This window comes from Typopeltis vanoorti, chromosome 15 (assembly GCF_054136105.1).
Source record: "Typopeltis vanoorti isolate ZY-2024b chromosome 15, IOZ_Tvanoo_1.0, whole genome shotgun sequence".
Lineage (NCBI taxonomy): Eukaryota > Metazoa > Arthropoda > Arachnida > Uropygi > Thelyphonidae > Typopeltis > Typopeltis vanoorti.
The window spans coordinates 6598153-6625353 of NC_143563.1; the positions used below are offsets into that span (position 1 = coordinate 6598153).

General features: G+C 37.0%; 1 protein-coding gene across 1 annotated transcript in view; it reads left to right on the forward strand.

Annotated features, from left to right (window-relative positions):
- Positions 1–27201, forward strand: part of LOC150098332 (ras-specific guanine nucleotide-releasing factor RalGPS1-like) — a 321760-nt gene that overhangs the window by 33634 nt on the left and 260925 nt on the right. Inside the window, exon 2 of the mRNA XM_090405650.1 lies at positions 17492–17643. Coding sequence (XP_090261776.1) covers positions 17578–17643 — 66 coding nt within the window. The 5' untranslated portion in view covers positions 17492–17577. The remainder of the gene's footprint in view (positions 1–17491; positions 17644–27201) is intronic.

Genomic DNA, 27201 nt, shown 5'->3' on the forward strand with positions numbered 1-27201 from the left:
TTGAAGCCAACAAACTTTGTTTTGAAATAGCAAAAATAATTTTTGATGCCAAACCTTCAGTTTTAAACATTCCACCATCAAATTTGAAAGCTCTTACTTCCTTAAAACATAATCATCACCAGAGCAGACAAAGGAAATACTACAGTTGTTCTTGATACTGTTTCATATTACCAAAAAATGAATCTACTACTCCGATACCGAAATACTTATGCAAAACTGGACTATGATCCCACAAAAAGACAGCTGAAGAAACTGAACAAGCTACTCAATGAAACAATGTCATTAGATGAAGAAACTTCAAAATAACTCAAAACATACCATGCTAGACCTCCGAGAATATACGGTTTACCCAAGCTTCATAAAAACAGCGTCCCACTTAGACCTGTCATTCATTCATTTAGCAGTCTGACTTACAAGTTATCAAAATTTTTATCAAATCTTCTCTGTCCCCACATCCATTCAATCTCTTCAATAAAAAACTCAACCGATTTTCACACAAAAATAAAAGACATTAAACTGCTGACAACAGATATGCTAATTAGCTTCGACATCGTCTCTCTCTCTTCACCAATATCCCCCATAAAGAAACTGTAGACCTATTAAATCAAAAATTTCCGTTGGACATTGTTGAACTGTTCAAATTTGTTATCACTTCTGGTTACTTCACACTGAAAGGAAAATCTACAAGCAAGAGGAGGGAACAGCAATGGGATCTCCCTTGTCACCCAACTTGGCAGATCTTTTTTTTTTTTTTAGAACATCTAGAAGAAAAAATCCTTGCATTCAAACCCAAACCAAAACTCTGGCTTCAATATGTCGATGATATCTTCGCAGTCTGGAGTCATTCCGAACAAGAGCTACTTCAGTTTTTAGAAAAAAAACTGAAGTAGCTCTTTTTAGTTATAGAGTGGGTGCCCTTCCTCGATCAGTCTTTGGGCTCCCTGTAGGTTTCATGTAATAATAATATAGACGTTCCAATAAATATGAGTGTCTCTTTAAACAAAGTCCCAAAGTATACTTCTGCAACATGCACATCTATACATTGATTGACTTTTCTTGCCAGAAATCTGGGAAATCGTTATTAAGAACTGTGGTGGTGGTTTTCCCTTTCAGTCGTTTCTGACCCTAGGTGACTTTGTGGCCATTGCCCATAAAGTTTTTTTACAGGGTAGTTCACCGTTGCTTCCCCCCCAATCTCATCCAGGTTAGGGATCGGTATATGGCTTGGACATAAACCGTGTGTGTTCATGGGGCCGTTTGCCTGTTCTGGGAGATGAAAAACCCAAGTTTCCGGGTGAAAAAACTCCCTCTCTATGGCTAACTCACTTTACGTTGAAAGAGACTAGATAAAAGTTCCTCACATCACTGACGGGAATCGAAAACCCAGGTCTTTCCAACCAAAGGGCTTCGTCTATACTGACAGAGCTACAGAGGCTCATTATCAATGACTTACGAACCTTGTAACAACTGAATAACTCTCGGAATTTTTTAGACAATGTCACTTGTCTACTGCCTGTTTTTCAACATCTCCTGAAATAGAAGTCAGCATAGCACATACATCATACTTATATAATTAAACAGTATTAAGAGCTATACTGTTTAATTATATCATTTTTTATTACGTGTATGCATGCTTCAAATTTTTTTCTTTTTAAATCACATGCACACACACACTTCAGTTGATCCTAATAGTATTAGTGTTTATAATAAAGTTAGCTTAATCCTTTATCCAAGTGTAAGCAAACAAACTTTTTGCCTGAAGTATCTTCAGAACTGAGGCAACTCATGGTAAACGTGGACCAAGCTCTCATCACTACTTGTCTTAGTATCTCTCATAATGCAAAGCACATCTCCTTGTGGACATGTATAATGCTATGCATTAAGGGAAGGGCCACTACCCAAGACTGGTTTCAACCTTTTTTGAGGTCTCATCAGTGGGAGCCAGACCCAGAAGGTATCAAGGGGGAAGCAATGGAGAAGTCATCTTTACCTATACGAGTTGCCAAAAGGTGTCTCACCTTATTATTAAATTACTCTGGATTTAGAGAAAGATGTTGGAAGTTTTTCCCCACTTGGTTAGACTATAATAAATTTAGTTTACTCCTTTATGCAAGTGTAAGCAAAATCTTGGTCTACCTTTACCACGAGTTGCCTCAGTCTTGAAGATACTTCAGGTGCAAACTTTGTTTGCTTACACTTAGATAAAGGATTAAACTAAATTTATTATAGTCTAACCAAGTGGAAAAAAAATTCCAACATCTCTAAATCCAGAGTAATTTAATAATAACGTGAGACACCTTTTGGCAACTCGTATAGGTAAATATGATAGAGACATATAAATCATTAAAGAGTTTTTATAGGATCAATACTATTTTTTTGATATTATTGAGACTTTTTTCTGAACACTGCAGGAAGGGAGAGAACAGGGGGTTACCTCTGGAGATTGTGTAAAAGTGTGGTTAAGAAGGGTGTTAGGACTAGATTTATTTTATTTCATTTTTTTTTATATGGCGGGTGGTGAATGTGTTACCAGAGGTGGCTGTGAATGCTTTGTCTGTTAATGAATTTAAAGAGAAGTATGATAGCTGTTGTGTGAATAATGGTTAGTGTGTCTATGTAGGGTCTCCCACAATGAATCTTCTGACTCCATGGAGACATTATTATAATCATAATAATAATAGATTCTAACAGAACAAAGTGGGAATTATAGCTTCAATACAATCCTTGGCATGAAGAAGCCACTAGTAAAGGAGTGAGCAGTACATAGAAAACATTTGAGTCATCTGAAGGAGTAATACCATGCTCAAGATTTAGGCTGGAATTGTAGGCATGTAAAAATGAAAATGCCATATTATATTAGTGGAATTTTGCTAGAAGAAGATAATTAGGCTGAGGATCTTAGAGTTTTAGTAGATCAGAAGCTGAGGGCCTTGTAGCAAAGATTCCAAATACAACTCAAATGATTGCAATGCTGAAACAAACCTTAACATGTAAGAATAAGGAAGTTATTTTTTTCCTCTTTACAGTGCCTTGATACAACTTCACTTTGACTATGTGGACAGGCCTGGTTTCTCTGTTGATGTTAATACAGTAGAGACAAAGGGAAAGATGATTTTAGCATTGTGGAATACAGATTATGAAAATAGACAGAATTTGTGGATATTAGATGCTAGCAAACAGGAGAAAGAGGGGTAATATGATTGAAACTTATGAGGGTGGTCTGAAAAGTTCTCGGCCTAACAATGAAAAAACGAATTTATAATTTCAAAATTATTTTTATTTTTCATTTAATACATTTATTCCAGCAATGCTCCAGTGCCATTATCCCTTCCCTCTAGTGGTTCTCAGTAAGATCCGCAAAATTACCCCCTCTACAGCTGCAATCACCTCTTGATTCGAAGAAAACCGCTGATCAGTGAGGAAGAGTTTTAGTTTTCGGAAGAGATAGAAGTCAGAGGGGGCCAAATCTACGGAATAGGGTGGATGTTCCAACAATTCATAGTGCAGATCCCTTAATTTTCCCATTACCAAAATTCCTTTGTTGGCAGGTGCATCGTCCTGATGAAAGATGATTTTTTTTTTCTTCTGCAAACCAGGTCTTTTCTCACAAATTTTTTCGTCTAATCTGGTTAAAAGATCAGAATAATATTCCCCGGTTATTGTTTTACCCTTTTCAAGATAATTAACAAACAAAATGCCTTTAGCATTGCAAAACACCGATGCTATGCCCCTTCCTGCTGATGGAACCGACTTTGTCTTCTTCGGCACTGAACAACCGCTTCTGTCTGCTGTTTTGAATTGCTTTGGATTCTGGTGTGTAATGGTGAATCCAAGTCTCATCCATAGTAATAAATCGATGCACAAAATTAGTTTTATTCTTGTTAAAATGCTCCAAACACTGTTTGGAGATTTTCATGCAAGCGTGGCACCCATCTTGCACAAAGCTTTTTCATTTGCAATTCTTCATGCAAAATATATCCTACACGTTCTTTTGAAGCCTATAGTTTCAGCAATTTCACACACTTTGACTCGCCGTTCATCCAATATCATATCGTGCACTTGATCAATGATTTCTGTTGTTGTTACACTTTTTAGATGGCCTTCACATGGATCATCTTCAAGGCTGGTATGGCCTCGTTTAAACTCGGCACCCATTTCTTAATTGTTGAAAATGAAGAAGAAGAGTGCCCATAAACTTTTATGAACTTTGAATGAATTTCTTTTGGCTTTAAACCTTCTTTTACAAAGAATTTTATAACCGCACAATACTTAGTTTTATCCATTTCAAGGGTTATTGAAATATTTTATACAGAAATGTTTTATACAGCTTCAGACAGCTATATAAAACAAACTACTTGAATGAAAGACTTGCAATTTCACATGGATGCTTATGACAGATGTACCAACTTAGGAAAAACAAATCTTGCTAATAGTGTTTTTCTGTGGTCGAGGCCGAGAAAATTTCAGACCACCCTTGTACAAACCTTTGAAAGTGGTCATACAGGATATTAATTGATAGAATTTTTCATTTTATGAAGGGAAGGGATGTGTGTATGTGGAGATACAATGCATTTTAAAGTAACACAATTAAATAACTTGACTCTGGCTGGATGGAATTTAATGAAATTTCATGAAGTTTAGTATCATTACTAAAATTTGTCAAGTTATGGAAATTTTGATTTCAGTTACTGTTTTTTGAGTGGCAGAATTAAACCAGATGCTTAAAATTATACAAAATTTTATGTTATAGAGAGCAATAAACTATCTAAGCCCTAGCAAAAAAGTGGTGAGTGCAGTTGTAATGACTCAATATCAAATTATATTAAAAATAATAATAAATCGTATCCTATCCTATCTCATTCATCCTAATGAGGTTTACTGGCGTATTAATACAGCCAGTTCGCTACTCCTCTGTTGCATCCCCTATGGGTGATATTCGTGACTAATCCGTGTGTGTTCACAAGGCCGGTTTGCTTGCTTGCTGGATGAAAAACCCCAGATAAACTGGGGGAAACCCTGCTGTCCAAGACCAGCTAACCTGGCTATGGCTGAGGAAGATCCTTAAGTTCCTCACGTCGTTGACGGGAATCGAACCTCGGACACTCCTTCCCCAGGTATGGGTTGCAAAGTGCATAGCGACTAGGCTAACTGCATGGACAATAATAAATAAATACAAAAAAAAATGAATACTTTTTTTCAGAACGAAATCTGGAGAGACCGAAATGGAACTAACAAAAATGAAATTGATTATTACTTAAATAAAGAGCCAAAACTGCTTCAGTTCAGCGATGCAAAATTACATAAGCAAATTGCATATTAGGTCTAGCATTATTTCATATCCAAATGTAGAAACTATGAAGGTTTCATGTGTTGACCAGAGAGCTTACAGGAATACATTCCTCGGCATTCACAAGTTGCCTTAATGTGGAATACATAAGACATATGTGCTGCGTAAGCATCTATATATTCACCTTTTATTAGTCCATTTTGATAAGATTTCACTGGCCTGACAGCTGTTTCGAACTGGTTGGTTCTCATAAGAGACCAGGCAGAAACTTATGGACTAATAAAAGGCAAATATATAGACGCTTAGGCAGTGCCTACGTCTTTTAAGTAGTCCACACTATGGCAACTCATGAATTCCAAGGAATGTATTTCCACAAGCTCTCTTTCTGTTCAACTCGCGAAACTCTCCTAGTTTCTACATTCGGCTTTGAAATAATGCTGGATCTAATATCCACTTTACTTGTGAAATTAATCATATATTAACAGATAAACCATATATGGTACAAGACGTAAATATTATAAACAAAGTGAGCAAAGATCATAGATTAGTTGGAGGCAAAATAGTTATAAACCTAAGAATGGAAAGGCAAAAACTGATAAAAAAAGAAAACCAGAAACATCATAGAAATATTGCAAATGAAAAAAAAAAAAAAAAAAAAAAAAAAAAGAATTTCAGGTCAATTTAGAAAAACACATTTAAAAAAATGGAACCCAATTTCAAATATTGAAATTTTCAACAGTATCCTAACAAAAAGTATAATAAAGAATGTTGAAAATTTATCTGGAGATTCAAAAAGGCAAAAATAGAAAAGTTAAAAAAGAAAAGAAACACAAAGCAAGATGCACATGGTGTACAAAACGAAATGTGCTGAACTTTGCAAAAAACAATCAGGAAAAAAATAAGAGATGATATAAGATATTATTATTATTATTATTATATTATATCCTGGCTGATGGGGGGTAGCTATATGCTACCATACTAGGGAGATGATTTTGGGCAAGGTGGTTTCCCGTTGCCTTCCTTGTAGTATATTTTATGACTGTAGCCATGTGTGTTCACGGGGCTGGTTTGCCTGCTTGCTTCCGGAGTGAAAAATCCCAGATAAAATGGTGGGAAAAAACCCTGCTGTCCACTCTCAAGACCTACTAACTTGACTAAGGCTGAGGAAGATCCTTAAGCTCCTCACATCTCCGACAGGAATCGAACCTAGGACACTCCTTCCTCGGGCATATGGTTGCGAAGCGCATAGCCACTAGACTAACTGTGCAGACTATGATGGATGTAAAAGATGAAAATGGAATACTAATTACAGTAAAACCCTGAAGTTATGCGGTAGGTGGGACCAACAAAAAGCTCGTAAGTCTAATTTGCGTAACTCGGTATAATTTTGCATGTAATTTATATATACAAACATACAAAATATTAGTTAATTGGGACCAAAGGTTTACAAAAACACCTATATTTTTTAAGAAATACTGTATAATCATAATTGTAGTTTTTCGTACATAAAAAAAAAAAAAGAACGTTATTTCGATGTCGATGGTTTCATAAAATCTAAAAGATTCATCTGGCGGTGTAATGTCTTTTTCTTGTCATGCAAAATTTCTTCATAGCAAGCCAGTGATTTTTTTATTCCTTGCCTTGTGGCTATAATTCGTTCCTCATTAGAATCTATGTCCTCTTATCTGTAAGCCTTTCTTAATTAAGCTGAGACCTGTTAATTTTGCAATTGTAATGTGCTTTTCTGGTAGAACTGGATCTGAGGTTTCGGTCTCTTCAGTAGTAGCACTTTGCTCATGCATCTCTATGAGCTTGTCGATTGTAAGCTCCTTGTTATGCGAATCTAACAGCTCGCTGACATCTTCGCTGTCGACTTCTAAATCTAATTGCCTGGCAAGGTTGACAACTTCTTCTATTGCCTCAGCAACTTGATCAGTTTCTGGCAACATTTCCATTTCGCATTTAAAAAAGGATGGACAGAGTTTTTTCCAAACACCATTCAAGGTTTTTTGGGAAATTTCACCCCAAAATCTCAATAATCCTTACAGCATCTAAAACATTAAACTGTTTCCAAAACTCTTTAACAAACAGTTGCTCATTTTGCCTCATTGCTTCATTCAGACTTGCAAACGAATGCCGTGTGTAGTACGCTTTGAATGTTTTGATAACTCCTTGGTCCATCGGTTGAAGTAAGCTGGTTGTATTTGGAGGTAAGAAAACAACTTTTGCACATGGATCAAAATCGATTAAAGTTGCAGGAGGGTGACAAGGTGCATTATCAATAATGAGCATAACTTTAAACGGAATTTTTTTATACTGGCAATAATGTTCAACTTCAGGTATGAAGTGGTGACCAAACCAGTCTTCAAAAATAGAAGTTGTCATCCAAGCTTTAGAATTTGACTTCCAAATCACTGGCAAGCCAGCTTTAGATTTTTTTTTTAGAGCTCTTGGATTTTTGTAGTGATAAATTAAGAGAGGTTTTAACTTGCAATCACCAGCTGCATTTCCACCAAGCATTACTGTCAACCGGTCTTTGGAAGCCTTAAAGCCAGGAAACGTTTTTTCTTCATTTGCGATGAAAGTTCTCTTAGGCATCTTTTTTCCAGAACAAGCCGGTCTCATCTACATTAAATATGGTTTGACTGCTATAGTTACCTTCCTCAATGATAGCCTTAAGTGCCTCAGGAAAAGAAGACATAGCCTCTTTATCAGCACTTGCCGCCTCTCCACTTTCCGTGATGCTGTGCCAGTTACAGCGATTTTTAAATCGGTTGGACCAACCATTACTGGCCACGAAATTTTCTTTGGCCGCTTCTACTTTTAGCCTCTCAAAAATCAGCTTGGCTTGGCTACATATTGTCGGTTGATCAATTGGACAGTTTTTTACTCTCACTATTATCACACCATGACTTAAACATCATTTCCATCTCACCAATAATCCCATGACGTTTACGAATTATGCTTGAATTCAATGATTGGGCATTTTTCACAGCAGCGAGAATTTTTTCTTTATCTTTTATGATTGTTCTTACTGTGGATTCCTGTAGATCAAACTTCTTTGCTAGCACACAAATTTTTATTCCGCCTTCAAAATCTTTAATAATGTTGAATTTTGTTTCCAAAGTCAATGTTTTTCTTTTCTTGCTAGCTCTAGAAGAATCGGACTTGATTCTTTTGGACGACATTATTATTTTTTATGTGATAAAATTTTTATCAAGAACATAACATTAAACAATCGCAAGGTTTGTAGACTATCAAAATCGTGTGTGAATGGAGACCGTGCGAGTGCTTGTTCACAGCATTTGCGACACTGGCAAATGCAGTCGGCGCTGGAAAGATACGACTAGTGGTGAAGTGGGACGGGAATACGTACATATAAGAAACCACGTAAGTCGGGGTATTACTGTACAAACAGAACAAACATGTAGCTTAATTATAGCTTAATTTTATAAGAATTTTATAGAAATAAAGAGGTGGTTATAGAGAAAAGAATACTGAAAACTATAATGAATATATGGTCAAAGATGATGAAGTAAAACATGTACTTACAAAAATGAAAAATGGAAAGGCACCCAGACTTGGAATATTAATAGAAATGGTAAAAAATGCAGATTTCTTTCAGAAAAACTAGGAGAAAAGTATACCGAGTGTTTAAGAACAGGAAGAACCCTTAAAAGTTGGAATACTGGAAAAATCATCTTTCTATATAAGAAGGGTGATAAAACTGACATGAGAAATTATAGACCTATAACCCTTCTACCAGCCCTTTTATAAGCTGTTTACAAAAATTATAAAAGGCAGAATAAATAATATATTAAATTTTCATTAACCAAAAGAGCAGGCAAGTTTCAGAACATCCTTCTCAACTTTTGATCATTTACAAGCCTTAAATCAAGTAATGGAAAAAACCAAAAAATATAATATATCAATTTCCTTGGCTTTCATAGATTATGAAAAAAAAAGCCCTTGATTTAATAGACCCATGTGCTTGAAGCTTTAAAACATATAGGAATAGATGATATTTATATTAAGATAATGTATAGTGGAAATACTTTAGAACAAAATCAAATTGAAATAAATCAAAGACAGATTGAAATAGTGAATTCATACAAATATCTAGGACAAATCATTACAAACAGCTATAAACCTAATAATGAAATTTCAGCTAGAATAACAGCAATTTACTAACAACCTGCCTAAAAAGAAATGCAACCAGTATGTACTCCCAACAATGTCCTATGGTTTTTGATTTTTATGGCACAAAGACATCAAGGATCATACTGTGTCAGGACACAGGTCACAGCAGTATATATGGTAACTGGTAGTAGGACAATCACAAACATTCATGACCTTGGCGGGATTCAAACCTGCATACGCTTGAATTCGTCAACCACTCTGTTGGCAAATATGCCAACCAGGTTGGCTGACCTATGTTAGGGAAACCTGGAATCTGGCTAAAAGCACCTATAGAAACTGAAAACAGCATGGAAAGTACCAGTTTGTGAATCACCTGGTTAGCTAAAAAGAATCATACCTGAATAAGGAAGCAAACAAAGGTAATGAACATTGCCTTAGCCATAAAAGGCAACAAATGGTGCTGGCAGGACTTGATGAGAATGTCTGATAACAGATAGACAAAGAGAACAACAGAATGGGCACCAATAACTAGTTATCAGAAACCAGGTAGACCACTGGTAAGGATGAAATAAGATGTTATAGACATTTATGGTAGAGAGATGCACAAGACTGTCTAAACTGGAAGAAGCATGGAGAGGCATTTGTCTAGAGTGGACTGAAGAGAGCTGTTAATGATGATTATCTCATTGTATGAACAATATAATAACAGATTTTTATTGAAAATCTGTTCTTATGTTGTCTATGTGCCATGTAGCAAACATCTGTATTCCCATAATAAAAATTATCCGATTTTATTTTATATCTAAACACAAGTACAGTAGTAAGTAAGTGGTTCAACATGATTTACAAAAAATTAGGATACATTACAATGAGATCAGCTTAGATTTGGTAGGTGAATTATACAGGGAATAATAATTAAATATGGAAAAAAGTAAACTATACATAACTTATATTCAATAAACATGGTCAGATGTTCCTCCAGTATCTTGCACAATCAACTGCTCTTTCTGTGCAGGATATAGGTACCTCTTTTGCACAAGGCGATGGAAGAAAGGGACAAGAAAGAAGGTGTTCCATGGACTGGGTTGTCGCCCACACACAATTGTCTGGACCAGGGGGTAGCCCCATTTGATGAGGTTTTGTTTGCAGCATCCTGTCGTCTGGAGTCTGTTTAGGCTTTTCCAAGTATTCCAGTCCAAGTGGGCACCACGTGGAAGATGTTCGGCTGCTGGAATATCAGTATTATTTTCAGGATATAGTGCAAGCCATTGTTGAAGTCTTGTCTCTGGGAGGTTTTTAGGTGGTTCAACAGTTGTCAGGAAGCTATGTTGGGATCTTAGTCTTTGGGGCACTGCAGTCTGGCCGAACAGTGGGTGGTGTTCATCATTCATTTGTCTGCTTCTTTTGTCAGCTGAGAATGCAGATCCTCCAATTGAAGGGGTGCAATACCAGCCAAAGTATACGGGTCTTTTAGTGGTGTTGGTTTCAGACATCCTGTAATTAAGTGGCAGCTGAATCAAGTTTTTCAGCATGGCAGGATCTGGACCATACTAGGCAGGCATATTCAGCAGAAGAATAGCAAAGGGCCAAGGCAGAAGATCTCAATGTGCTAGGGTCTGCACCCCCATTTGGAGGAGCTAAGCTTCCTTAGTATGTTGTTTCTTACATTCACTTTTGCCTTTGTTTTTTCTATCTGGGTTTTATATGAGAGGGTGCGATCGAGAGTCACACCGAGGTAGATTGGTTTCCAGGAATGTTCTATATTAGAGCCTTCCCAAGAAATCTATAGCTTCCTGTTGGCTTCCTTATTGTTAAGGTGGGAAAGGCCAGTCTGGGTTTGAAAGGGGTTTGGATTTAGTTGAGTGCCAGTATAGTATGTGGTTACACTATTTAAGGCAAGTGATAGAGTAGTTTCAATGGACTTGAAAATTTTGACCAAGTAGCTATGGCAAGGTCATCAGCATAGATAAAATTTCTAGTTCCTGGAAAGATGGGGAAATCATTGACGTAGATGTTGAAAAGTAATGGTGATAACACACTTCCCTGGGGGAGGCCATTTTTATGGTGGTGCCAGCAGCTCTTCCTACCCCAAGGTGCATGTATGGTAAAAGCATCTGTTTTCCAAGAGCGATTGGCTCAGGAGGACAAGGCCATAGTCTCTAGTTATTCTGTATATTTTATTTCTGAGTGTGAGATGGTTTATGGTATCATATGCTGCAGTTAGGTCTACAAAGACTACTCCTGTGGCTAGTTTTTGCTCATAACCATTTTCTATATATTGAGTGAGGTTGAGAATTCGTGATGTGCAGGATTTTCCTGGTCTAAAGCCAGCCTGCTCAGCAATAAGATGGGGTTCGATTAGGGGTTGTAGCCTATTCAAAATTAATCGTTCATAGAGTTTAAAGAGGTTGCTGAGTAGTGATATATAGGTCTGTAATTTTTTGCTTCAGTTGGGTTTTTCCCTGGTTTCAGAAAGGCCACCACTTTGGCCTTTCTGAAAGGCCAAAGTGGTGGCTTTCTGAGGCAAGTGTTGTTTAGGTTTAATAACCAGTCTTTAGTCCTAGTTCCAAAATGTTTAATCTGTCCATTACAGACATCATCAAGGCCTGCAGATTTTCTAGGTTTTAATTGGTTTATGGCAGCATTGAGTTCAGTGATGGTGAAATCTGAGTTAATCGTATTTTGTTCCTCACTTGGGGTTCTAAGTATCTTATTTTTTTTGTGTTTTATAATGAATTTTCCATTCAGCAACAGCTGGTGAGCAATTTGATTAGCTGTTACCTGCGGATGTTCATATGTCTTAGTGAAATCCTTCTTAATTCTGTTGATGAAGTTCCATGCCTTTCTGCTACTATGGGTCACATCAAAAGCTTCTATTTCTTTTTTCCATGAGGAATGCATTTCCTCTGCCATCTTGGAGCATAATTTTTCTCCTGCTTGGATTGTCTCTTCTGAGAAGGGGTTGGTGTTGTAAAGTTGTAAGTAATCAGCATACTGGGCTTGTATGTCACTGGAAAGGCCTGGAATGTAGTTTGTGCGGCATCCTTGGGGGATGTGTTTGGTGGAGATTTTCCTTCAGTATTTTTTTGAATTTTGGATACTCTTGAGGGACTTCTTCTATGGAGCAGTCAAGATCTTCCATGAAACCCTTCCAATTAGCTTTTTGGAAATTAAATCGTCGTCTGTAAGGGAAGGTGTTAGGCATAATTGCTGGGTTGAATTGAAGCATTATTGGTCTAGGTTGAGTATGTGTCGGATTTAAAACCTTTTTAACACAGGCATTGGATATTTTTGAGCTAACAAATATGAGGTCAGGGTTATAGCCTCACTTCCATCTGCCACTGTTGAAAGATGCAGGGAGTTTTGGATTATGTATCAGGTTTAGAGAAAGGTTTTCAGCCCATTTTTCAACAAGTTCTCCATCTTCGTTGGACTTTGTGTAACCCCAGTTAATACTATGACTGTTTAAGTCGCCTAATACAACATTAGTCATGTATGCATTATTATTGAGGAGGATGTCAGGGAAGGAGAAAGCTTCTTCTGGTGGTTTATAGACTGAGGTGATTGAGATATTTTTAAATGTGATCGTAATAATCTCAACGTTTCTGTTGTTCATTAAGTCAATGGATGATGGGATCAAGTTCTCTTTTGTAAATATTGCACTGCCATATTTATCGTGGAGTATTTCTTTGAGTTTCATGCCATGGATGTAAGGTCTTGTAGCACCTTCTCCTCTGTGAGTTTCTTGCAGGCAGAGCACATTGCACAGTCATTTTCCCTGCAAATATTTGCAATGAGATCTTGCTTGACACTGGAGAAACCTTCAATATTAAAGAGTGAGAGAGTTAGGATGGTGAGTATCTTACCGCGGTATGACAGCGAAGTGTTTAGAAGGAGGGCCATAATTGCCAATGACTTTATGCGTGGGTTATGCATGGAGAGTGGTGTGGAATTTGTGGATGGGTGGAATGAGTTCGATGGGCGAAAGGACTTATATAAGATGGATGGGTTACATTTGAACGGAGTTGGTGTACGGAGACTTGAAAAAGTGTTGATGAATGATGTGGAAGTGGATGTACAGACTCAGGGAAACTAGATTTATTAGGGGGGGGGAGTAGATATGCAGACTTTAGGGAGGCAGTTAAGTGTATGAATGAGTATATTATGCCCGAGCGAGTACGACGGACAACAAATCAGAATGGGATAGTTAGTATAAGGCATCAAAGTAGGGATGGGACAAATGGGCTTCTGCGATTCATGTACACTAATGCCAGGAGTATTAGGAACAAGAAGGAAGAGTTTTTGGCCATGGTTGGCGCTTCCAGGCCACAGGTTGTTGGTATTAGTGAAACATGGCTGACAGAAGATGATAAAGCTAGTGGGATTGAATGCGACGGGTATAGCATGTTCAGGAGTGACAGGGTGAATAAAAAGGGGGGGGGGAGTGTTATTGATGATAGCTGATGAGCTTCAGCCAAGGAGTATAGAAGTTGAACTGCAGGATGGGGAAAAAAGCACATTTGAGGCTGTTTGGTGTAAGATAGAATCTAACAGAACAAAATATAATTGGGTGCTGCTATAGACCAGGTGATGGAATAGATGGTGGGGATAGTATGCATAAGCAAATAGAAGAAATGAGTGGAAGGAGGGTAATTATTATGGGTGATTTCAATTATGGTAACATTGACTGGAAAGAGGAGAGGGCACATGGGAGGAAGGAATTGGATTTTATGCGGTTATTAAGGGACAACTATCTACGGCAACATGTAGTGGAAAATACCAGGGGGCAGAGAGTGCTGGACCTAGTAATTGCAACTGAGAATGTGGCTGTAACGAACATGACCATGTTGCCACCAATTGGTGAGAGTGACCATAAGGTCATGACTTGGGAGGTGGCTAAAGGAGTCTAATTTACAATTAAGACAGAGTACATGTGGAATTACCAGGCTGGTAAGTATGACAAGCTTAGGTGTGTGCTTGGCTCAATGCCATGGCATGTAAAACTGCAAGGGCTGGATGTTGATAGTGCATGGGAGGTGGTTAAGAACTGTTTGCAGGAGGAAATGGTTGACTGTATACTAAGAGTCCGAATAATAAATCAAGTAGGGGTTAAATGGATGAATAACACTATTAAGTTTGAGCTGCAAAAAATAGAAACAATTGTGGAGGGAATTTAAGGAGAAGGGTGACCATCAGGCGCAAGAACAGTATAAAGCTCAGGCCAGGATGGTAACAAGGGTGGTAAGAAAAGCAGAAGCAGATTACGAAAGGAAATTGGCCACGCAGGCTAAAGAGAATCCCAAACAGTTTTTTCAATATGTTGCAAGTAAAAGGAAAAATGCTCATGGTAGAATGATCTTAATAAATGCTGAGGGTAGGGAGGTAACCGAATCAGTCGATATTGTGGAATTACTGAGCGAGCACTTTGCAAGAGTATATCATCCAGGTGGTGACTTTGCAGGAATGGAAGAACCGACAGCTTATACTGGAATTGTGATGAATGAAGTAGAGGTAACTAGTCTATAACAGAACCTCAATGTCAATACATCTGTGGGATTGGATGGTATACCAGCTCGTGTCGTACGTGAAGCGGCTAAAGAATTGTCAGTGCCCTTGACCATTTTGTTTAATTTGAGCATCAGGATTGGGTCAGTCCCAAGGGGTTGGAAAGAGGGGAAAATAGTTCCACTGCACAAAGGTGGTTCCAAGGCTGCTGTTGAAAATTACCGGCCAATCAGCATAACAGGAATCATTATCAAGGTCTTAGAGAAAATAGTCAAGAGGAAAATACAAGATTGGATAGAAGAAAATGGGATACTGTATCGGGGACAGCATGGTTTTGTGAAGGGTAGGTCATGCCTCAGTAACTTGCTCACGTATTATAACACAGTGCCAGCTGAACTGGATAAGGGTAATGGGTTTACAGTGATTCTACTGGACCTTCCTAAGGCCTTTGACAGGATACCACATGGAATTCTAATCAGTAAATTGCAGCATGTGGGGATGGACATAGGGTTGGTGAGATGGATAGGAGGGTGGTTGACGGAGCGATATCAGAGAGTGGTTTACTCAGGAGTAGAGTCCACAAGACGGTCTGTGACTAGTGGTGTGCGACAAGGATCTGTTCTTGGACCACTGCTGTTTAATTTGTTCATAAATGATATAGGAAAGGATCTGAGAGGAACAGTTCATTTGTTTGCGGATGATGTGAAGTAGGGCAATAGTGAATGCAGATGACGTCAAAATTTTGCAGGTTGATTTGGATAGATTGGAGGTCTGGGCTAAGGAGAATGGATGTCAATTTAATGTGGCGAAATGTAAGGTTATGCATTTTGGGGTGAAAAGATTGGCGGCAATTTACTGCATTGGTGGAACCGTGCTCCAGGAAATTGATGAGGCACGAGATTTAGGAGTGTTGGTGGATAAGGAATTGAAATTTAGGGGACACATTGCAAAAGTGACCAAAACAGCTCATCAAATCACTTGGTTGCTGAAGAATACGTTGACAAGCAGAGACAAGCAGGTTATTGTTCCTCTCTATTGAGCCTTGATAAGACCCCATCTCGACTACTGTGCTCAGATTTGGTCACCTAGCTTTCTTCTTGATCGGGAGGAGGTGGAGAGGATCCAGAGGCGAGTGACCAAGATGATAGCAGGTCTGTGGAATGAACCTTATTAGAACAGGTTGAGGATTTGTGGGTTGCAAAAATTGGTTGATAGGCAGAGGAGGGGAGATATGATTGAGACATTCAAATTACTGAAGGGTTTCTATAAAATTAATTCAGAAGATATTTTTGAGAACAGGGCTGGTTGTGGGAGGGCTAGGGGACATCCATGGAAACTGGGCAAAAGTGTGGTTAGTAAAGGTGTTAGAGCTGGGTTCTTTACTTTTAGAGTAGTGAATGAGTGGAATGCGCTCCCTGAGTCGGTGGTGGATGCTGTGACAGTGAATGAGTTTAAGGCGAGGTATGATAGATACTGTATGAATGTCGAATAGTTGTGATGAATATGATTTGGGGCCTTCCTCGATGAGTCTAATGACTCCCTGGAGTTGCCCATAATAATAATGATATTATTTTTAGGCTTGGCCCCAGGTAGGATCCTTTAGGGCAGAAATTTGGGAGCATTTTAATTTGTTCACGTGCGTTTGGTTGATAGCAGCTTTAGCTTCCCCTAATGGGTACTAACAGGGTGCAGGAACGAGAACCTATGTTAGAAATAAAACTTATAATAAAAATGTATTGAAAGTCAGGTCGATCTTTTACTCATTATGTCAGAATGGTATTTGTCAGTACTGTTAACTTTTATCTGTTTTTAAATAAAATATACATTTCATATTCATAGAACTCTTCTATAATTATATGTATAGTTTGGAATAATATCTGTGTTATGAGTCAAATTATTCAAAGTTCCTTGAAACCTAGGATTATAAAACTTCAAGAATTATGAAGATGTCTTTGTATACTCAGGTAACATTTTTGAATTATTTTTGTGATTCCTAACCTTGAAAGGGTGTAAATCTTTAAGTACATCACTAACTTGGATGGACCATTCTGTTTCTAATTAATTTTACAATTTTTTTCTGTATATTTATTTATTTTTTTACACAGTTCTGAAACCCTGCTCTACAGACCAAACACGACTTTTTCATATCACTTGAGGCCTCTAATGAGCAGAGTGATGGTCTTACATTTAGGTGGAAGATGATGAAATTCATCTTCCACCTAAAAACAATCACAAACATAGATGCCTATGGTAGGATTCGAACCCACATCCTATTGTTTGGAGAGCAGATATTCTTACCAATTGATCAATCAAACAGGCAGAATAATTGAGCACTTATTGAGCGGAATGAATCAAAAGATCAGGTTTCTACAAAAAAATAATTTCAGTTTCAGTCACTTTATTTTTTAAATATGTTTATTGGTTTATAATAAGAAAAGCAAGTAAAAAAATTCTTTTACAGTTTTTCTTATGAGAGGAATTAAAAAATTACTCTTACATTTTTTATGCATTTCATTGTTTTCATTGAAATATATTAACTATTTTGGTTTATGTTTATAGGCACATGAGATTAAGCTGCTGCTGCTTCTGAGTTGGATGAACAAAAATTATCCCAGGTATAGTGAATTAAATAGTAGGTTAGCATAATGAAGTATACAGAGATGAATACAGGGGGCACCAACAGTGATAGGGTGTCTCTGCAGCATAAAGAGGTAAGTTTAATAAAAAAAAAAAGCTATTCGGTTGTATTTATAAAAATAAAAAATAATAACGAAAAATAAATATTTGTTATGTATTTGTACATAATTAAACTTCTCCTTTTCATCAGAGCCTTATATAGCTTGATGTAACAACTGGAATGTCACCAAATTTAGTAGAGAGACTAATCAATACATGGAAAGAAGGACTCTGAAAAAAAAAAAAAAAAAAAAATTCAAAAAGTAGCCAATAGGGGAAAAGTGGCCCTGTACAATGTAAAAAAAGGCATTAAAACAAACAAACAAAAAAAAATATATACTTACCCATTTGAAAGAGGACCTGATTTAATGTAGCCAAAGGAGTCGAATCCACAAGAATGGACCAGAAATTGCATCCTGTACACAGCTTTCTCAACAGCAGAACATAACATGTCTGATGAAATGTTCATCACACTCCATGATATGTTGTCCTTTAAGGTTGTCTTGATAGATATTAGCCTTTCAGGTAACCCCACAACAAAAAATTGCATGGAGTAATTAATGTCAGGGGAGCAAAGTTGCCATGCAATTAGAAAGAAGCGACTAATCACTTTTTCTTCTGTGAAGTGATGCCATTGAAGTTGCTGTACTGGTTGTGCAATGTAGGGAGGTGCTCCATCTTGCATAAAAATGGTCTTATCCAGACATCATCATTGCAGAATGACTAAAAGGTTCAGCATATTGTGATATTTTTGTGTGGTAATGGAACAAGTTACTGGTCTTTACAGAGTAGCCTTGAAACAGAATGGCCCTATTAAAATCTGTGAAACCACACCAAGTCCAAATTTGATAATTTTGAGTATTTACAGTCCCGTTCAGATAAAAATGTGCTTCATCTCCCCACAGAATTTTCAAAGGCCATGCATCTTTGACTGCCAATCTGACCAGAAATATTAGAGAAAATGTTAGTCACTTATCACAATCATCCTGTATTGTATAGCAGCTGCCGTACATAGCTGATCTTGTATGGATAAAATGTAATAATTTTGTGCAAGACTTTCCATACTGTGGAATAAGGCATATCCAGTTGTCACACTACTCCATGGGTGCTGCTACTACCAGCAACACTTTTGTGTGATATGTCAACAATTGCGACAGCAACTTCTTCATTTACTTGTTGCAGCGCTGGTTTGTGGTCCTCTATCAGGCTGAACTTCCAAAGATCCTGTTTCTTCAAACTTCCAAATCATGGATCTTACTGTATTAGCTGACAGAGGACCTTTATGCAAGTTCGGTGGTTTAGAACAAAACTCACAAAGAGCAGCTGATGCGTTGCACTCATTAAGATAAAGTAAATTTACAAGTAACACAAGATAAGGTAAAGTGAGGTGCATACTGAACACAATCAATAGAAATGCATTCGTGAAGTTTTCCCTTTACTTTATAGCTCTTATGCCACAAAACAGGTGTTCAACTTCGTTTTATGGAAATTTTTGGCTTACTGGGCTACAACAGCACCATACCCCCCCCCCCCCTGCATTGGCAACTTTTCAAACTAAAATTTTTTTCTCATAGAATCCTTCTCATGTCTTGAATATTCTTTTTACCAAATTTAGTGACATTAGATCGAGCTATGTAAGTCTCTGAATGAGGAAAGTATAAAGTGTTTGTCTTTTTAAAGAACACTCATAATAAGAATATTTAGTTTCTATTTGCACAGACGTACAGTAATCCACAGTAAAAAAAACATTTGTTTTTTCTACTGTGGATTTCATGTTGAACATTTAAAAAAAAGAGGAGAATAGTAATTTAACATGTCTGCAATGGACATTGTCTGCACATGCATAAACTACCAGCAGGAACTAGCTTGAGCATATGTATGCCTCTTACACATTAGGTTACCGCATTTTCATAAAGCTTATAAAGCATGTTAGTTTCAACTTTTTCAGTAGAATTTTCTTTGTAAAATATCAACAATCTCAAATGTAATTTGAACTGATTTCAAGTTTATATATAAACAGTTCCATCAACAGGCTGTAGCATAGAGTCAACCTGCCTCACAGCGCAGCTTAGGGGCGCTCGTTCAGCTGTATTGTGGTAGGTGCCGTCACTACCCTAACAATTCCTGTTTTATCATACCAAGCATGGAAAGAAGTTTTTCCAAGCTTAAACTGATTAAAAATTATTTGTGAACAGCAATGACCCAAGAAAGATTGGTTGGTCTAGCAACTATATCGATAGAAGTAGACATAGCTTATAATTTAAATTTAGAAGAGCTTATAAACAGTTTTACTGCGTGATACCCCATAGAGCAAACATTTCATTAATATTATTATGTAATCATTTTTGCATTAATGTTTCTCTTGTAATAAAAACAAAATAGCAATTGGAGATTTTCTTAAAGGTTAAAGCTGTATAACTGAGAGGAGACCTCCACATAGCCTTTAAAGGAATGCGGAGAACCAATCAGGGCTTCTGACCTAATGTCCAATCCTCACCTTCTCGTGGTGCACCCTGTTGCATATCTACCTGGATACTGAATGAACAAGGATGGACAGGCAATTTGGGATTTAGCAGACCAAATTGTATTCTTATCGGCTTAAACCAATATACAAAATGATGGTACAACATGACAAAATTTCATTCCGGCTGGGGCATCGCCTGGTTAAATAAGGCCCCTGTTGTTTTCGTCAAGGAACCAGGCCGAACAGTGAAAAGTCAGCTACCTGAACAAATCTGAAAGCACACTGCAACCCAATATCACCACAGTTAAAGATCGGTACTATTAACATAAGAAGATTGAATGGCAAAGAAATGGAGCTAACTGAGGAATTAGATAAGTACCAGATCGACATAATAGGGGTGACTGAAACAAAAAAGACAAAAACTGGTGAGATCTTTCTGAGCAATAAATACAAAATGTTATATTCAGGCAATGACAATCAAGGAAAAGAAGGAGTAGCCATACTACTCAACACAAAATACGAGGCTAATCTTCTTGAATGGCAGGCAGTCTCAAGTAGAGTGATGTGGGCAAATATCAGAATGGGGAATTGAACAATGAGACTTATTTGTGCCTATGGTCCCACAGAGGAATTTTTTGGTGCTTTAGAGAAAGCAACTGACACAATGAAAAAGGAAAAGTTGGATCTTGTTGGGGATCTAAATAGCAGAGTAGGAAACGATTATCAGACATACAAAAAATATTTGGAGAAAAGAGCAAAGCTAATAATAATGGCAAATACCTGTTGGATTTCTGCTCAGGACATGGACTGGTTATTACTAACACAAATTTATGTTGGAACATAAAAATGTGCACAAATTCACATGGAGAGAAGAGGCAAGGAATAAGAAAAGTATCATTGACTATGTTATTGTTGATAGTGATGTTTTCTCCCTGGTGCAGGACACCAGAGTGTACAGAGGATTTGAAATTGGAAGCGATCACTATTTAGTCTTGAGCATGATGAAATTGAATTTCGTATTGAAAAGAATAACATGTAAGAAAGTTTTAAAGCGAATAAAAGTTGAGCAGCTCTCAGATGTGAACTGTAGGCTAAAATACACAAAGATTATTGAAGAAAAAATGAGTTTGAGAACAGGAACCAAACCTTGGAGATTCAGTGGCAAGCTTTCAAGAAAACACTGATTGATTCAGCCAGAGAGGCATGTTGTGAGGTTGTCTGCAAGGATAGGAAAATTAGAACTCCATGTTGGACACAGGAAGTTAAAGAGGCAGTGAAGGAAAAGAAGAAAGCATATCAAACGTTCCTGGCAAATAAGTCAGCTTGTGCTCTTAAAGAATACAGAGACAAATGTAAGAAAGCTAAACACTGTGTAAAACTAGCTAAACAAAAGTCATGGGAGGACTTTGGCAAGAATATTGAAAATAAATATCAAGAAATTGGTAAGATATTCTGGAGGTTGTCGAATGAAAACAGAAGAAAAAGATATCCTTGAAGTATGGAGTAATTACTTCAAAAAATTGTTAAATGAAACAAGCAGTGATAGTACATTGGTAAAAAAACACTCAACAGGCATATGGTCAGCAATACATATCCTTACGTGAAGTAGAAAAAGCTATCAGATGCTTGAAATGTTGAAAGGCAGCAGAAGTAGATGATATTCGACCAGAAATGCTGAAGTATGATGGTATAAAAGTCTTACAGTGGATGCACTGCATAGTTCAGAAGACCTGGACAGACGGACGAATTCCTGATGACTGGAGTAGAGCTCTAATAGTGCCCATATATAAAAAGGGAAATAAAACTGATTGTGAGAATTACAGAGGTATTTCCGTACTGAGTGTTCCTGGCAAGATTTATGCCAGTATACTTGAGAAACGGTTGAGAAGAATTGTGGAAAAAAAAATAAAAGCTTGGTGAAGAACAAGCTGGATTCAAGCCAAATAGAGGCTATCAGGATCAGATCTTCACTTTACGAAAAATAGTTGAAAAAGCAAGGGAATATAACAAAGATATGTATTTAAGTTTTGTCGATTTGGAAAAGGTATATTACAAGGTGCCAAGAGATGAGCTATTCAATATGCTACAGTTATATGGTGTCAATGGGGCATTATATCAAGCAATATTTGTCTTTATTTGAGTTGCAAGTCAGGTTAGAATTGAAGGAAGTACAGGAAGATGGTTTAATGTTAAATCTGGTGTGAGACAAGGATGTACATTATCCCCTCTGTTATTCATTATCTATATGGATCACATTATGAAGGAAAGTGGTATTAAACATGACATCAGAATTGGTGATGTTAATGTGTATGCTCTTTGCTCTATGCGGACAATGTTATACTTCTAAATAAATCCGCTACAAGTCTGCAAGATTCCCTGACTAAATTGAATAACTGTTGTAATAGATATGGTATGAAGGTCAGCAATAAAAAGACAAAGACAATGAAAATAGGTAGAATCATTGAAAATGTCAACTGTGTTGTGAATGGAGCACCTGTGGAACAAGTAAAACATTTCAGCTACTTAGGCACAATTTTTAGTGAAGATGATAAATTAAATATTGAAATAGAAAACACAATCAACAAAGCTGGTATGGTAGGAAGTCAATTGAATAAATTCATATGGAATAAGAGAGAAATTAGTCAGAACACTAAATTAGCTGTATACAAGACAGTGTTCAAACCAGTTTTAATTTATGGATCTGAGAGCTGGGTCAGAAGTAAAACACTTGACCAAACACTAGAGATTGCAGATATGAGAGTCCTGAGAAAGATTATAGGCGTGAACAGATGGCATCAATGGCAATATCATATTAAAAACGAGGATATTAGGAAAGAACTTGATATTGTCGGCATCCAGGAATGTGTTAGCAAAGGTAATCTCAGGTGGTATGGTCACTTAAATAGAATTTGCATAGAAATGAATAGCAAAGCAAGTGTTCTATGTCAGGTTGGCAGGAAAACGACTCAGAGGAAGACCAAGGTATATTTGGATTGATACGGTACAAAGTGCCGTAGACGATAGAAATATAAGATCTGATAATGCTCGAGTCTTGACAAGTAACAGACTTATTTGGATGAAAATTGTAGATAGGAACTTAGTAATGATCTAAATTTTTCATGTGGTACTGCCATATCCTGTACATCCCTTGAGAGTACATATCAGGAATTTTATGATATTGATTTTCTTATTTTTGCCTTATAATCCATCAGGGGTGATATTTAACTGTTTGCCTCAGGCTACAATATAATCTGGCAATGGCCGTGTGTGTGTGTGTGTGTGTGTGTGTGTTAATATTATTTACTGACTAAATTCCAAGATAATAGAGAAAAAGTAAATTTAATATAACCACACAACTAGTTTCGTCGGAATGCCGACTTCGTCAGGTTATTTTCATAACATAAAAAGCAAATAAAATGCCTTAAAAAAACATTACACCATTACAACAACAGAGCATTAAAAACTGAAGTTAATCAGAGTCTGAGCTACAGTTCTGTTGTTATGTACATGATGACTTCACGAGTTCGCCAGTACCGAATAGCAGAGTTATGTGAGTCTGGCAGACTGTAACCGAGATTGCTGTTCATGTGGGAAGAGTCGAGGATTATTTCTTTAGATTCCAGAATACAACGTTCTAATTCATCGTAACATATATGAATGTTCGATGTTGAATTCTAATCTATTTGATGTTGGCGGCCTTCATTATTGGAGTTACCTGAGAACAAGACGTGGCTGGAGAGGGTGCTGGCTCTGGTTCTATTGTACGAGATGTCTCTCTGCTGTTCTTCGAGACGTAGAAAAATATATTTTTCAGTTTGGCTGTAATATGGTTTCCCACAGTAGTATTTAATTTTGTAGACACCTGGAAACTGAAGATGTTGATGATTTTCTTTGGGGTTGCTTAGAATTGACCGGAGTTTAGGAAGAGTGGAGAAACGCATTTTGATATTAAACTAATATCAAAATGTGTTTTGATATTGAAATTAAACTAATATTGAAATAAAAGACTGCAGGTATGAGAGTCCTGAGAAAGATTAGGGGCATGAACAGATGGTATCAATGGCAATATCATATTAAAAACGAGGATATTAGGAAAGAAGTTGACATTGCCAGCATCCAGGAATGCGTTAGCAGAGCTAATCTCAGGTGGTATGGCTACTTAAACAGAATGGGAGAGGAAAGATTAGCAGAACAAGTGTTCTCTGCCAGGTTGACAGGAAAAAGACCCAGAGGAAGACCAAGATGTAGGTGGTTAGGTATGGTAAAAAGAAGATAGTAATATAAGTTCTGACAATTTTGAAGCCTTGACAGGTAATAGATTGATTTGGAGGAAAATTGTAGATAAGAAGTTGGTAATGATGTAAATTTTTCATGTAGTACTATCATATCCTGTACACCCCTTGAGGGTAAATGTCAGGAATTTGATGACGATGATGACAGAATGTATTGAAAAGGCACTTAAGGTGTTCAACTAAATTTTTAGGAAATGACAGCATAAACTAAACCATTAATTATAAAAACTTTAATAACTACAGTACCTGTATTTCGGCAATGTTACATTGCCATCTTCAGGGATCACAAAACAATGATATGTGCACGTAGGTACTCACACTAAGCAAATGAGGCAAAAGAAAGGCAAGTGAAGCCAGTCTTAGAGTCCTATTAGGTGCCCCCTAATGGGCTAAATGGGTTGTCTTGGCTGCTGGCCTGACTATCTTAGAATGTATGCTTTCCAGATTTGGGGCAGTCTCATGTACCCAAATTTGTCAAAGGTTGGGTAAGTTTTTCAGAGCTGAGGCTGATTCAAGGAATAATCTTTTGTACTTGCTGTGGTGAAATGAAGTGGCCTTCAAGCATTTTATGTGGTGGGTGTCCAGTGCACGGTCAGCAAGTCCTGAGTGGCTGTATTGGTGGAACTGGATATAGTCCTTGTGTTCGGATATCCTGATATTGGCTGTCCTGCATATTTGGATGCAGTAGGAGTTTGCAACTGCAAGGGACCTATCATACTCCAGGTAGGTCTGGAGGAAGTGTCCGATCTTTGGTGCAGCAGATAAAGAGTCTTTCCCTTATCTTCTTTCGTTCTATCCACCTCTGTTTTCTGGAAAATTGTAGAAGATAGAAATATAAGATCTGATAATGTTGGAGCGTCCTTGACAGGTAACAGACTGATTTGGAGGAAAATTGTAGATAGGAAGTTAGTAATGATGTAATTGCTTATGTAGTAGTACTATCATATCCTGTACACTCCCTAGAGGGTATATATTAGGAATTTGATGATGATGATATACTTAGTACGTTTTGTTGACCACATAGAAGATTTCTCACCAATGCTATGTGAAGCTCGTGTTGTTGCTTTGGCTACCCAGTACACAGTAGTATGAGATATATTCCCAGTAGTCATGTAATCCATGAAAGATTTTGGCATTTTAACATGGCCAGCTTGCCATTTCTGTGCCACACCCTTTGGTCCAAGGCTCCTAATTCTTTATTTGTAGCAACCCATTCGGGCTTCCCTCATCTGCCACCCAAGCAACATACCTGACAGAGTCTGGTCTCCTCCCTAGTTTTTCCCAATTCGTTTTCCAGTAATGAGAGGAGTATTTCTATTTTCTTTCTCTCCATTATATTTCCTATCCACATATTTACATCTTTTAGTAATTTAAATATACCAACCAAATATAGCATTCTCCTTCGTTATTGTTTTCTAATATATCCTAAAACAAGCACATTAGTTCTCCCCTTCCCTCGACACAGATTTGATTACAGTCGAAGAATGGTCATGATATGTGACGGATTTGCCAAAATGCAAGCACAAAATTTCTGCAGGGCGTAGTGTTTTGTTTCACCCTGCCAGATAGTTAGGGTCACGGCGAAAGCAACAATTTTCCCAAAATGAACTTGTTAAATATAACAAAATATAAAATTTCCAGTAATGGTTATTTCTATCTTAACTTCAGTTGCATGATTTTAAACTTTAACACTATTGGAAATTTGGGAGGGAGCTTATTAACAATTGCGCATCACAATTTATTAAATTTTGGGAATGGAAATGGCTAGACCAACGTTATCATAGTGAATTGCAGTTCTATTTTCTTTCTGATTCTTCACTTTTTTTCCCTCCTCCTAAGTTCCCAGTAGTGTTATAGTTTTAAATATATCATACATACACATAACTGTATATAAAAGAGATTACAATTGTTATTGTATGTTCATATTCTTTTGTATTTAAATTCTTTTTTTTTTTTTTTTACACTGAAAATGTTTTACAACATGAAACAAAATATCTGTAATTAATATTTAATTAAAATATTTCTGTACTGTCATTTATGTGATTCAGCACAAATATGTACCCATTTCACAGGTTTCATTCCACAATAGTCTGCATGATAATATTTGGTTTAGTGTTCATATTCAGTACATATAGTTAAAATTTTTTACTGTGGTAACAACACTAATCAATAATGATAAAATAGCTTGTCTATTTAAAGAACATGTGTATAACGATATAATAAAATTTAGACTACTGGTTTATTTACTTTTTACTGTGCACATAAGTATAACTTCACTGTGTTATCAGTAATAAAAAAACCAAAGAGACTTTGTAAACACGAAGACAAGAGTCTCTTTGTGTTTACAAAGGTCATGAATATAAGAATAATGGGTTTGGTTTACTGTTTATTGCAGTCAAAAGACACGCACACACCGAAGGCCACACTGCTGTACACAAAGCTCATTGAACTACTCCTTTAATCTCATTTACTGTTACTGCAGTACTTGCCACACTCATTGGCAGTGTATTCCTTCATGTGTTGTCAGAGATAGAGGATATACAGCTTTCATAAATGGCCTGTTGTTCTGCTTCCTTTATTCTGTGACAGAGTTTGCATTTAAACATAACGATATACTTGTGTTATTGGTTATTTATATACAGTGAAAACAACACTAGAAGAACAAAATAATTTGAGTTGCTAATACTTTGCTTAGCACAAATCATGACTGTGGTAAGACACCAGCACTCAATTCAGTTATTGCAGAAATTATTCAGATTATAACTGAAAAGGAATTGTCTTACCAAAATGCCTCTGTGTGTGATGGACAAAAAAAGTTCATTCTAAGAAGTCAAGCT